General features: G+C 51.7%; 1 protein-coding gene across 1 annotated transcript in view; it reads left to right on the top strand.

The window, feature by feature from the left end:
• POLR3A (RNA polymerase III subunit A) overlaps nt 1–11,593 on the top strand; it is a 52,221-nt gene extending 40,628 nt beyond the window's left edge. Inside the window, exons 22-31 of the mRNA XM_003994087.5 lie at nt 3,258–3,344; nt 3,435–3,517; nt 4,092–4,262; nt 5,353–5,446; nt 5,632–5,724; nt 6,996–7,160; nt 7,614–7,778; nt 7,994–8,125; nt 9,140–9,272; nt 10,968–11,593. Of these exons, the coding sequence (XP_003994136.1) occupies nt 3,258–3,344; nt 3,435–3,517; nt 4,092–4,262; nt 5,353–5,446; nt 5,632–5,724; nt 6,996–7,160; nt 7,614–7,778; nt 7,994–8,125; nt 9,140–9,272; nt 10,968–11,116 (1,272 nt within the window). The 3' untranslated portion in view covers nt 11,117–11,593. The remainder of the gene's footprint in view (nt 1–3,257; nt 3,345–3,434; nt 3,518–4,091; nt 4,263–5,352; nt 5,447–5,631; nt 5,725–6,995; nt 7,161–7,613; nt 7,779–7,993; nt 8,126–9,139; nt 9,273–10,967) is intronic.
• Nucleotides 11,594–13,651: the final 2,058 nt, after the last annotated feature.

Here is a 13,651-nt window from a genome sequence, read left to right as displayed (position 1 = left end):
TTTTTTTTTAACAAATTAGAATTGTGATTTGGTGTTTATGCATGATTATATTATATTCACCTATTTACTATTCTGTTTATCCTCAAAGACCTTAACTGAGACAGGCTATGAGAAGTACAACGAGGTAACGTGCTGAGCATGCTGGGAGTGCTAAGCTTAAGGGGTGAACTTGGCAGCAGTCCGGCTGTTTGCCCGCCCCGGCAAGCTTCCGCCTCACTCCCGGCACAATCGGCTTCCCTGCTCATCACTCTGGCTCCCTTCTTGCCTTTTGCAGGGTTTTACGGGTGCCTCCCTGACCAGGAGTGTGTGCGTATTCAGTGAGCACTCCTAGCCCTCAATATGTCACACGCCCTGCAGATCCCGGGGACACCCAGATGACTGTGTCCTTGCCCTCTGCGGGCTGACGGTCTAATGAGCTCAGGTCCAAAATCCACTGGCCGGAACCCGATTTATCTGAGGCCACGGAGGCCACTCCTGAGTGGCACAGAGCCCTGGCCGCCCCAGAGGCTGCTGCCGGTGCCCACAGTTGTGCTGCGGAGGGTGTGAAGACGTAACTGCCGCTTAACCGTGTGATTAATTGCCTGCCAGTTGCCGTGTTGTGAGTTCTCTTTTAGTATGCATGGGTTCATTCAGTTGAGTTCTTAGTAGCTTATTTCAGTTTTCATTTCTACAGAATGAGCCTTTTTTTTTTTTTAAACCTAACTTTCAGAATATCTGCCCTAACTTTTGTGTAAGGAAAGTCATTCCTTTCAGCAAAGCCACTGGAAGCAATGTCCGTTTGGGTGGTAGCTGAAAGACTCCTCTCCAGTGCTTAAGCTGAGCAATGGTTGTAGGTGTGTGTTCTCTTACTCCTTCTGCGTTCAGAGTTCCTCACAGGTGAAAATCCACGGGTCTGCTCAGCCGTGGGCTCTCCTCCGGTTTCTCTGTGCCAGCAGGTGGGGCAGCCTTTAACAGCTGGCGCGAGATGACCACACCTGGACCGAGAGGGCTTTCAGGAGCTCTCCCTGAGGGCACACAAGCACAGCTAGACGAGTAGGCTGGGGAGGAAATCACCAACCTGAGAGAGGCTCTTCACGCTGAATGGCGCAGCAGGAAGACGAGGCCGTAGCACGTACTCGTGCCTTTGCACGCTCCTGCCGTCGAGCAGAGCCACGCCAGGAGAGACGGTTCCAGTGCCCTCTCCGGTCTGGTTCCCTGCTCTGGTTTGCAGGAGCTGACTGTCTAAAAGTGTAGTCTCAAACTCCCAGTTAGTGAGTAAATCTGGAGAGCTTTTTAAAGAGTTACTTAAAATTTTTTTAAGTTCTTATAAATTGATAAAAGTCCTTTCTGAGTAGAATGACGATGGGGCACAGTACTCCTCGTGTATTCCACGCTTGGTCGAGGAGAAGGAAGAGAGTTGGCGCACAGGAGCAGTCGTCCTGAGGAAGCTGCATTCGTGAACGGGGAGCAGCCAGAGGGCGGTGGATCTCTGGTAGCCCCTTGGTTAGCTGGGCTCCCAGTGGGCAGAGGTGGCACTGCAGAAACCGCTGGCCCAAGACCAGTCTTCAGAGAAAGCATCTGACTTCAGGGACAGGCCTGTTGCCTTGGCCAAGCCCATGACCTCCCAGAGCCCCTCAGGGCCCTCCACTCTAGCCTGTTAGGGTTAATGCCATACCACCTCAGGGGGAGGTCTCAACCCCTGGGCAGCTGCTGACCGAGAAGGGCCCATGAGCCATGGACTGTGTGGATATTACCTAAGGCTATTTAAACATAACAACAGTAAGTGTTAGGGGTTTTTTGCTTTCAGAAAAGATAGTAAGAAATCGCCAGGTGGTCTGTGGGAAGCTAAAGAGATTAATTTTTGCAAGGTTATGATAAAACGGCTCTAGTAAGTGTTAAGCTCTCTGTGGGTGCCCATAGGATTTTATCTTTGCAAAAGTAGGCTTCTGGTTCCATCTGCTTTAAAATATTTGTTTCAGACAAAACATTAGACATTTTCAGCTATGTGATACAGACTGAGTAGACTTTGGGTAGGGCATACTGGTCTCTCCTTAGGGTCCCTCAGCCCGCCTTATAATCAAGAAACAAGACTTCTTGAAGCTTTGCGGCCACCGCAATATGCAGTCCACCCTCGGGCTGTCCATGTGTGTGGGTCTGTCCTCTGCCAGCCACACAGAGCAGCTGGGTGCCTGCACTGACATTCAAGAGTGACATTTAAGCTCACTGCCACCGTTACTTGTCCACGATCAGTGAGGGAAATTACATTTCTAGGAGGGCTGCTGAGGGAAGTGCAGTCTGTCTACTCTCCCATATTCTCAAAAACGCCCCTGGATCAAACTAGAGCAGGTAATCACCAGCCCCCATGCCTGCATCGCAGCAGCCTCTAAAGGATGGCTGCTGCATGGCGTGTGCCATCAACTCACCTGGGACCTGCCCTAAGAGTCAGCACTTGACGTGTGAGCGCCTGGGAGCCGGACTTTGATGGGTGTAGCTCACTAAAGCTCACCACCCCTCTGTAAGTCCTCCTTGAGTGCCGGCCAGTCCTGCTTCCAGGAGTGACTACAGGGTGGATTTATTTCAGAGATACACCATAAATTGCAGAACAGATGGGTCTTCCCCTTTGAACGGTTGCCAGAAAAGTTAGGCCTGTGGCCGATAGCCCTGCCCTGTGCCTCCTCCACATGATGTCCTTGTCGCCTTCTTCCTTGCTCCATGTAGATCTCATCCAGGGCTTTGAGTACTATTCTGAAATACAGAGGGGACAACAAATACACAGATGTTTCATTTCCAACTTTGCTTTCCAGGAATCCTTACAAAGTCCTAATTGTTGGGAAGGGACAGTGACCCCGGGTGGGGGAGATGCAGAGGTGAGGGTCAGAGAGAGAAAGAGAGGCAGGGATTTGGGAGTGTTTTCTTTGAAATGAAGGCAAGCTGAAACCACGTGTTTGTGATGTATATACAGCATCTACAAAGCTATGCGTTAGCTGCTACTTAAATTGATCATAAGTTCAGAAGAAAGCCCCAGAGTAAGTCTGCTTAGAGACTTCAGGTTTGTTCTAGCCGTGCTGAGCTGTGTGAGTGCAGGTGATGGGAGAGCAGAAGAGAAGGCGACAGCTTGGGATGCGCTCCCCGTGCCAGGGTCTCGTGGAGCAGGCGCAGGGGGCGGAGCTAGCCATCACGAAATCAGTGGACACCTGCCATTATTGATGTTTGTAAAACAAACTGCCATCTAGGTTCCCGAGAAATACACAATTGATGCTTGCTGTGTAATCTTTCAGGAAATAAAAAAATTCATTAAGGGTGTTTCTGAGAAGATCAAGAAAACCAGAGACAAATACGGCATCAACGATAACGGCACAACAGAGGTAACGGGCGGCCTTCCCCGACCGGTTCAGGCACCCTTGTGGGCTCAGGTGCCACCAGCCTGACCCTGCACTCGGCTTCTGTCCTTCCAGCCCCGGGTGTTGTACCAGTTGGACCGGATCACCCCCACCCAGATTGAGAAGTTCCTGGAGACCTGCAGGGACAAGTACATGAGGTACGCATGCTAGTTTTCTCAGACTGCCAGGCAGTTGCATGGGCCTCCTGTCCTTCCTGTCTCCCCAGTGGAGCAAAATCCTGCGTCAGCACCACTTCCTGACTGTCAGCATCTGAGCAGGTTCTGTCCCCTCATCTCTTAGGGGCTCCGGTGGGGAGGTAGGCTGGATGCTGCAGGCGGTGGAAATAATCTCAAAGACATTTCCGAGTGTCCTCTCCCTGTGGAGTAGCTATCGATATGTTTGGCGGGTACCAGCTGCTCTGTCCACCGTTGGCACCGTGTGTCAGCAGGGCTCTTGGATCTTCTGCGGGCAGTCGATGTTTGGGCCCAGTCACCACATGCTGACCACAAGGAGCCAGTGGTCACTTCCGTTAGCAGAGCCCCCCTGACTGTCATACCCCTTCCCCGCCTCCATCTGCACCTCCTGCCGACCTGTTGCAAGCACAGCCCAGCTCGTAGCGTATTCCCTCCTGACCCTGATGACACCTTCGTTCTTGTCTGTGGAGGGAGGAGAGAAGCGGAGCCTCCTCCCAGCAGTTTTGCTGGGCTTTTCTTCCATACCCTTCCCTTCTAGAGCACAGATGGAGCCGGGTTCTGCGGTGGGTGCACTCTGTGCCCAGAGCATTGGTGAACCAGGCACCCAGATGACCCTGAAGACTTTCCACTTTGCGGGCGTGGCCTCCATGAACATCACCCTGGGTGTGCCCCGGATCAAAGAGATCATCAATGCTTCCAAGGCCATCAGGTGCCCGCCCTCTGTTTCCCTTTTGTTTTCCTGCTTCCTGTCACACATTCTCTCATCACGTGTGATACTCTGATGGGCAGTGTGGTCAACTCTGGTGATAGGCTTGTGTTAATCAGATCTGGGGTTTTAAAAGACCCGCTTGAGAAAAGTCAAAATTAGATACAGTGAAAACTAAGGCAGTGGTTGCTTATGGCCACAAGTCACATGAAAGGGAGAAACAAAAAAAAAAAAATGACTGGGAAAACTATTAATATGTCCCTGTAGATTTCAACTGGAGATCTGATTATTCCCAGCCTAATCATGCCTGACAGTGAGTGTATCACTTGACTATTGGCCATATTCTGTGACTCCCAGGTGATTTCGTGGTAGGGCTTGTAGGTCATCTGAGACTAGAAAAAGATTAAAAACTGTCTCTCTCTGTCTCAAAAATAAATAAACATTAAAAAATTAAAAAAAGAAAAAGATTAAAAAAATACGTTACAGTGCATTCTGTGACAAAATCATGATTCACTCGCGCTCCACATCCAACAAAGGGATGACAGGTAACATTCAACAAAGGAGCGCCACGCTTGGTTCTAGAGCAGCACCTGGAGGCGTCCAGGGTGGCAGGGGCTCTGCAGCCTCCCTGGGAGGCTCCAGTCTCTCCCAGGAGTGTGTTCGGGGGACGCCAGCCAGCACGTTCGGGGCACAGGCTGGTAGAGAGTGACTGGAAGAGTTGGAGACGTCCTGGAGAGGCGGTGGTGCGGGTAGGGCACAGCGGTGGGAAGCTGTAATACACGAACACGAAGGGTCGGTTCACTCGGGGAGCAGAACCAGAGTAACACCTGCGAGGACCAGAGAGGAAGAGATAGGTTCACTTGGTCAGGAAGAACGTCCCAAAAACTGTCTCATTCACTGATAGAGTGGGTCGCGGCATGATTTCTAAAAATAGTCAGTCTGGGTGAGAATGTCTGTGAAGCCCCCAGTAAATGCCCCGGGAAATTGCAGTTGTGTTTAGCGTTAGGATCCGGTAGTGCCTGGATTTCACAGAGCAGCCGTCTCCCGGCGGGCTCTCTCCTGCTGTAACCACTGTCCCCCTGCCTTTTCTCAGCACTCCCATCATCACAGCCCAGCTGGACAAGGACGACGACGCAGACTACGCTCGCCTCGTGAAGGGCAGAATTGAGAAAACCCTCTTGGGAGAGGTAAGAAGAAATCCCTCTTGGCAACAAGAACACTAGATCAGCAACGTTGTGAGCAGGCGTAAACACCAGTGGTGGGTGTACTGGTCATTGTGGCCATGCTGGCCCGTGTCCCTAACCACAAGCAGCGTATGCTCTTTGGAAAGGGAGAAGTGACTGTGTAACGTTCTGCTCTTTTGACATGACAGATTTCAGAGTATATCGAAGAAGTGTTTCTTCCGGATGATTGCTTTATCCTCGTCAAACTCTCCCTGGAACGGATCAGACTTCTGAGACTGGAAGTGAGTCACGTAATTAAATGTGGGCAGGAAGTCATCCTCCGTTAGTCCCAGGATGGGCGCCAGTAAACTGGGGCAGGAGCTAAGCGAGGCACGAGAAGCACTGCAGAGGCTTTATTTGGGTTTCTGCTCTGTAAGAGTCCATTGTACTTCCCTCCCTCCCTCTCTCTCTCTCTGTCTCTCTCTCTCTTTTCTTTTTTAAGTTTATTATTTTGAGAGAGAGAGCACGAGTGGGGCAGGAGCAGAGAGAGAATGAGAGAAAAGCCTAAGCAGGCTGCCATCTCAGAGTCACATCTCACAAACCGTGGGATCGTGAGCTGAGCTGAAATCCAGAGTCAGACACACAACCGACTGAGCCACCCAGACCCTCCCCCCCTTCTCCCTTTCTAAACCCGACCCTGACACACACACTCCCATCTAAAGACACGCAAGAAATTAGTTGAGATTTTATGAAGCCACGATGCTTTTTCACTATAGCGTAGTACTGCGGGGTCTGGCGGGAGCATAGGGCCACCCGTGTCTCACTCGTCTGTGGGCCCTCAGCACAGCGCCTGTCTGGCTCGGCGAATGTTCTTGGCTGGGTGGCCTATTCCGGCTTACTATTACTGGTGTTCCTGAATACATAAAGATTGAAAGATCATCAGCCTTTCTCACAGATCAGTTGAGGCAAGGTTGCAAACTGAGTAACTTCCTGGCACTTTCCTCTTCCTCCCAGGTAGTTAACATCCATACTGCCCTTAATACATTGTTTCAGCCCATTCTCTCAAGTACCAAGTTTGTGTTGCCCGTAGTCTGTGATTCCAGATTTGAGTGCCCAGTTCCCCGGCCTGGGGGCTTCTGTAGCCTAGCTCGGGCCACCTGCCTTGTGGCTCTTCTACCAGAAGAGCTGGGTTGCATTGAGGAATGTGGCTCATGAGCAGTTGTAGTGAGGTCAGTAAGGGGGAGGCTTCACTGACACTTTTAAATTGTCCTGCTCTCCAGCCCCCGCTCCCAGAACCTTAGAGCCTGTGTGTGTTGCTGTGAATTGACCATCCATTTTCAGTGGGGAAGAACGTTGGTTTGGGGATAAGGGGAGGTTGTGAAAAAAAAAAAAAAATCTCTACCTAACAAGGAAATACATAGTACGTCTCATTTTAAAACTTCACGGTGAGAAGCAAGATTAGGGGGGAAAATGAGGTGGCTCACTGGGGGGCAGCGATGGGAAAAGGCCATTGAAGCCTCCACACACGTCAGTGACGTCCTGCGTGTGTGGCCCGTGCCCGGCCACCTTGCAGGTGAACGCTGAGACAGTGCGGTATTCCATCTGCATGTCTAAGCTCCGTGTGAAGCCTGGTGACGTGGCCGTTCACGGTGAGGCCGTGGTGTGCGTCACCCCCAGAGAGAACAGCAAAAGCTCCATGTACTATGTGCTGCAGTTCCTGAAAGAGGATCTCCCCAAGGTGAGACGAAAGTCCCTTCTTGGCCCCTCCCCCAGCCTATGCCCAGAGATTTGTAAAGGGAGAGGTGGCATTTACCTCTCCCCCAAATACCCAGCTGTCTGGCAACCTGAGGACTGAAGGTCCTGCGGAGACTGAAGGTGGTGCCTGTTTCTTCTTTTCTGCCACGTCCCTCTGGGATCAGGTTTTTCCCATCTTAGCACTGCCATGCTGACTCTGCTTGTTAGATTCCTGTCTGTTCTGTCGTAAAACTGATGGAGTATATATGGCATGGTCCCCTGATCTTCCGTTTTCTGCATAACCCCTAACAGCACACAGGCACTTTTCGGTTTGGTAAGACCTGAGAAACGGGGATGGTCAAGGTGCCAACCCAGTTCTCACAGCCTGTGTGCTTTCTGAGGGTAACGGGGCCATGGGCACCGCAGGGCCTTGAGCCTTCTGTGTCTCCGAGTGCAGGTGGTGGTACAGGGCATCCCAGAGGTTTCCAGAGCTGTCATCCACATCGACGAGCAGAGTGGAAAGGAAAAGTACAAACTCCTGGTGGAGGGCGATAACCTGCGGGCAGTCATGGCCACTCACGGTGTGAAGGGCACCCGCACTACCTCCAACAACACCTACGAGGTACAGCTCCTGCCCAGGGTCACCTCCCAGTTGTCCCGGCACACCCCTCTGACCCTGCCGCTTGCCCTGGACCTACCACTAAAGATTGCCCAGCAGTCCGTTTCTGGTAGAGGGCCCGGAGTTTGCCGTTTAGCTTCTGGGCAGAGGAGAACTGAGGGAGAACTTGGGACGGCTTGCCGGAAGAGGCTGCTTGCACTCATCCTGGCTCTCTGTAGGTGGAGAAAACCCTGGGCATCGAAGCTGCCCGGACAACTATCATCAACGAAATCCAGTACACGATGGTCAACCACGGAATGAGCATCGACAGGAGGCATGTGATGCTGCTATCCGACCTGATGACCTACAAGGTTCGTGGGAGGGGTGTGGCGTGCCGGGCTGTCTCACACACGGCTGTGATGACACCATTGAAAGAAAATCAGATGTTACCCCATCACCCAAAAGCCAAAGCATGTGGTCAGGCTGGGTGTTCTGGTTAACTTCCAGGATGAAATGTGCCACCTCATGGAATGAGGTGGGATGTTATTTCTGTCCTTATTAGAAATGTCCTCCTAAAGCAAAACTGGCCATTGCCGAAAGCTTAGGGATTTCCATGGAAAACCAAGGTGTTTATTTCCCTTCGAACCCATTCATCACACTTCTGTAGCCATTTCCAGGTAAATGATAAGTTAATGTGTTCTGAAGGGGAGGTTAGATGGGAATGAGATTGGTTATTTTGTTTTCCTCTTTTCCCACAAATCATATTCCCCGGAGTAGTGCCGTAAGATTTTCAGGACGCCTCCGCGTAGAACTAGGTGGGGAAATGACCCGTTTCCTCCGCCCTGTGGTAAAGGCTCTCGTTTTTAAGTCTTCCCTTCCTGTGCTGTTCCCTACGCACGTATGTGTTACGTAGTTGCAGTGAGTAGTGGACATACCGTTTTTATCCTGTTTTATTTGTTGTAAGTACCTTCCACATTGTTATGTAGTTTTTATAAATATCCTTTTTAAACGATGATGCGGTATTCACTTGAATGAAGGCACCTAAATTTACTTAACTCTTTCCCTACTTTGAAACTCTCAAATTATTTGACTTTGGAGTTCTTTGAGCCATAGTAAACATCTTCAGAAATACTCTTTTTTAAAATTAGGTCTTTAATTCTAGCTCTCAGTTCCTAGTTGTCTCTTCCAATGACACGTGGTCATGAGTGTAAGGGTCCGTGTCGCCGTGGGGTACGGGTGGGACAGCTGGCCGTTAGGGTCCTGTTCACACCTGAGACTGACCTGAACTGCCACCTCGCTGACCTCTGCTTATTCTGTTGATGGGGTTGCTTTGGGCCTTTGTAAGGGGCGTGAGTACCACCCTGTCCTCTCCTCTCCTGATGCAGGGTGAAGTCCTGGGCATTACGAGATTTGGCCTGGCCAAGATGAAAGAGAGTGTGCTGATGCTGGCCTCCTTTGAGAAGACAGCCGACCATCTCTTCGATGCTGCCTACTTCGGGCAGAAGGACTCCGTGTGTGGTAGGTTTGGTGTCTCTAGGAGCTTCACCAGAGGCCCTTGTTGACAGCTTATCTCGTGGGCTAGGGCTTCCCAGGAGGTGAGGGAACTGAGTAGGCAGAGCTTTTATTTTTTGAGAATAAAATCACGGATCATCTTTTTTTCTCCAAAGCCTGGCTGTGGCACCCTGCGTCCCTCCCTCTCTGTTACATGGCTCCTCTGTCAGTACAGACGGCTTTGGGGCCAAGAAGAAAAGATCAACCTTGGGCACCAAGGAATTTTCTCGACCTTGGAGTTGCAGTCAGCCACTCTGATCCTGCACCCTCTGTGTGGTGCCTGGGATGACAGGAGAGGGGCAGCGTCCAGCGCCCCTGCTGTCGTGACCCCCCGGGAAAGAGCCGCCGGGCCCAGCACCGTGCGTGCACTTCCTTCAGCACATGTGTGAGGTGCAGGTATTAAACCCTGCATAGGCGAGAAGAAGAAACTAACTTGCTTGCTGACAGGTCTCGCCCTACACCGGCCTCCTCCCCCTGCTATGCAGCGCATCTCTGATGACAGCCTGGGAGAGGAGAGCTGTGGGGGAGCCATCCCGACAATGCCCGCTGCCCAGCTGGCTCTTCCCTGAGTCCCAGCACTGAGTGCCTGCTGTTCTCTATCCTTTCTCATGCGAGACCCTGCAGGCCCGAGGCCGGAGTCCCCGGGGGACTCAGTAGCCTGCCCAAGGTCACGTTCTCATCTGGCCCAAGCAGGGATGCCCAGCCTGGCCGCCGTCCCCACCACCAGAGCTCTGCTTCCTGGCGGTCGTTTCCCGTCTCCTCTCCCAGTCTTAGGTGGATTTGCCAAACAGGTGGCGGTCAGGTGGGGGTGCCCATCAGGGTAGACACCTCTGCTTTTTTCGTTCCTAAGGCTAACTCTTCCTCCTTTCGGAAGGGACGCAGCTTGCAGATAGAGGGACAGAGAAATTACTACATCGTTTTTAAGATAATGAATGGTCAGAGGAAAGAAAAGGGAGCAGAGATTGGGGCAGGAGAACAGGGCAAGGCCAAGGCAAAAGTAAGAGCAAGCATGCTTGACGATGGGACTGACAGCCAGCACGCACCCCACACACTGCCACCTCTCTCCCTGCCGACCGCCTCCAGGGCCTGGCGTGGTCACACCATTCCCACTCTGAAATCTCCCCCTTCCTCGTCCTTTAATGTTGCTAATTCATTGTCAACCCTCACATCGGTTGGTCTTTAATTTGGTGGTTGTCTCTCTGGTCTCCTGGTAGCACAAAGCCCAGAACACGGTAGGCAGGCACTCATTATGGAAGCAGAAGCCTGATCCAAAGTTGGAGTGGAGTTCAGAGAAGGAATCTGCCCCATCACCTCACTCCTGTGTCTGTGCAGGAGCCTTGTCTTCTAAGTGCGTCTGGTTAGGGCTGTGGGTTTCCAAGGCACAGGTGTGCTGTTAGGCCTGGCCCAGCCCTGACCCCGAGCACAGGGAACAAGTTTCTGCTGCTGTTTCCAAGGGGATTGGCATCTACCGACCGTCAGCCTGGTTGCTTTTCTTCTAGGCCCTCAGTTAAGGAAATATTGGGTGGCTTGGTGTTTCCTGAGCATCATTCAGTATCCTTGCTGTCTACGTGAAGGCGTGCCTCCAGACAGTGGGGACCTGCTGGGCTGTGAGCCCACCCCTGTGTTGAAAAGCCCTCTCATCCCCTTTCTGGTTGGTTTCAGGGGTGTCTGAATGCATCATCATGGGGATCCCCATGAACATTGGAACTGGGCTCTTCAAGCTGCTACACAAGGCCGACAGGGACCCAAGCCCTCCCAGGAGGCCCCTGATCTTCGACACAAATGAATTCCACATCCCCCTTGTCACATAGTCCAGGGAAGAGGGGACCATTCCTGACCTTGGCTCCTTGTCCCGTCTGGAAAGGGTCGACATTGGCGGCCAATCTGGAGAGCTTGTGCTTCCTGAGACAGACCCTGACATCCCCACCGTGCTGCCAGGTACCCCAAAGTCACGTGGTTTCTTCCCAGGCGCCACGGCATGCAGCCGGCATGCACCCCAGGAGCAGCTCACCAGTGGCCCTGATCACACCACGGTGCATGGTTGGGAGAACTGAGGTTTGTCTGTTTGAAACCCTGGAGTCACGAGGAAACCCTGGCCAGGCATCTTTGTCCTTCTCACTTCACCCATCACACCATGACCCAGAGCCAGCTAGCTGTAAGCCTCACGGTCAGGGCATGTTCCTGGTTTTTCTGTCCCTCAGTCATGCTAGAATCTCTCAACATGGCCTACTCATGTAAATGTTATCACTATTATTTATTTGTTCAGTAAAGAGTCTCATTATTTGTTATTATTTTGGCTTTACTTTCAAAACCAAGAAGCTATAGAAACTAAGAGAGCCAGCATCAAAGTATCATGGGAAAAACTGGTTAACCAAAGGGACCAACTAGGATTTGTAACCAAGTTGAAACTGTTATGAGGCCCCAATACTCTGAAACATCTTTAACAGACACCCCTGGCCACCCCATTGTTTTTGTTTACCTCTGACCCCCGTAGGGGGAGTCTCTGCCTTGTGACAGGAGTCAGACCCTCCTTTGTGGCCAATAGAAGCCTTGCCAAAGTTTGGAGCCCGCTGAGGTGGGGACTGTCAGTGTACATGGAAGTGATGCATGAGGCTGGTCCAGGCCCCTGCACTGCCCGGGTGGCGACCACACCCCCTGAGGTATGTGTGCATTTGCCCTGCCTCCCACATCCAAAGAGCAAGCAGGGCAGGTGCAGAGCTGTGGCCTAAAAAGTGCCCCGGGGGCTGCGGTGGGATAGGGCCCTCCTGGGTACAGACAGGCCTCCTCCTTACATACAGGTAAGGGGTGAACGGGCCACCCAGACAGGAAAGGAGGACCACGTGGGGGTGGAGTGTCAGAGCTGGTGGTGTGCCCCATTTGGCAATAGCAGGCTACTCAAAGGGTAAATCTGTAACAATCGAAAGCACCTGTCAGGCTGGGAGGAGAGCCAGCAGGGTATCCCAGGAAAACCCACGTTTAATTGACTTCTTGGTGTTCTGCTGGTGACTGCACCATCACTGGTGGGTTTTCCAGGGCTTGACATGGGGTTTTGTGCAACAGAGGAAAGAAATGGGCATAGCATGTCTCAGAGAGCAGACGGTTTTACTGCTGGAGACTGCGGTGCTTTGTACTGAATTAGCTCCTTAAGATTGGGCCAGGGTCACGGAGAAGAGTGATGATGGCCGCAGCTCTCTACTCTCTCTGGAGAATGTTCTGTGAAGTCTGCTCTCCTTCCCCTCCCTGTCCAGAGCCGAGTCCCACTGATCTGGTTCTTACCTCCTCACCAGAGGCTTGGGAAACCAAGGCTGTTTAGTTGGAAGTGAGATGGTAGTGAAAAGTGGGGCTTTGACCCTACTCCCTGGCTCCATGTACCTGAGAAGGTCTACTTCCGAAATGATGTCGCCATTCTCTCATTGTATCCAGCCGCTGGAAGAAACAGCAGCCCAAACTGAAGACGTAAGAGTTTATTGTTGAGTAAGAAGATGGTTGTGGCTGATTGAAGAGGCGGATGTGGTAAAAGAAAAAGTAGGGGAGGGGGGCCAGGCCCCCCCCATCTACCTCTTTACCACTCAGTCAATTAAGCATCCAACTTCAGCTCAGGTCATGATCCCCTGGTTTGTGAGTTCAAGCCCCACTTGAGGCTCTCTGCTGTCATTGCAGAGCCCGCTTTGGATCCTCTGTTCCCCTCTGTCTGCCCCTCCCCTGCTTTCTCTCTCTCTCTCTCTCTCTCTCTCTCTCTCTCTCTCTCTCTCAAAAATAAACATTAACAAGCAAAGAAAAGAGAAAGTAGAGAAGATACACAGAATTCAAGTAGTATTACACAGAACTATGCTTGGCTTCCTCGGACGTTCCCTAGCTGGTTCCCCCAGTTCTGAGTTCATGCTGCTGGGGTATATTTCATATAACCACTCGTTCTGGGGTCTGTGTTAGAATGAATGCTTTCTCTCCCATACTGCAGTGATTCTGAATTCAGCATTCTTGACCTGAGCGTTTGGCCATTCTCTGGCTTAAAATTCTGTTAAAATTAGTTTGGCCCTGTGGTCCCTTGCACCCATGAGGTTGACTTAGGAACTTCTCTTTAGGTGAAAACTCACTTTTCAGGTTCTACCTCCCACCCTTGTATCTCTGACCTAAGCTAGCCTGGTTCGTGACACAGGTGAAGCCTGTCAACTGGCTTGTTCGGGGTTGTCGCTTGAAACGTCACCACGGGCACCGCTTCTCTCGAACAACCTGCAAAGAAACCTCAGAGCCACACCACCGCCTTCCTGAAAACCAGCCTGGCAGGGAAGCATCCGGCCTGCCCAGAGGCAGAACTGCTGGAGTGCACAAACGCAGAGGAAAGATGA

This window comes from Felis catus, chromosome D2 (assembly GCF_018350175.1).
Source record: "Felis catus isolate Fca126 chromosome D2, F.catus_Fca126_mat1.0, whole genome shotgun sequence".
Taxonomy (NCBI): Eukaryota; Metazoa; Chordata; class Mammalia; order Carnivora; family Felidae; genus Felis; species Felis catus.
This window is presented reverse-complemented; position numbering and strand designations above follow the sequence as displayed.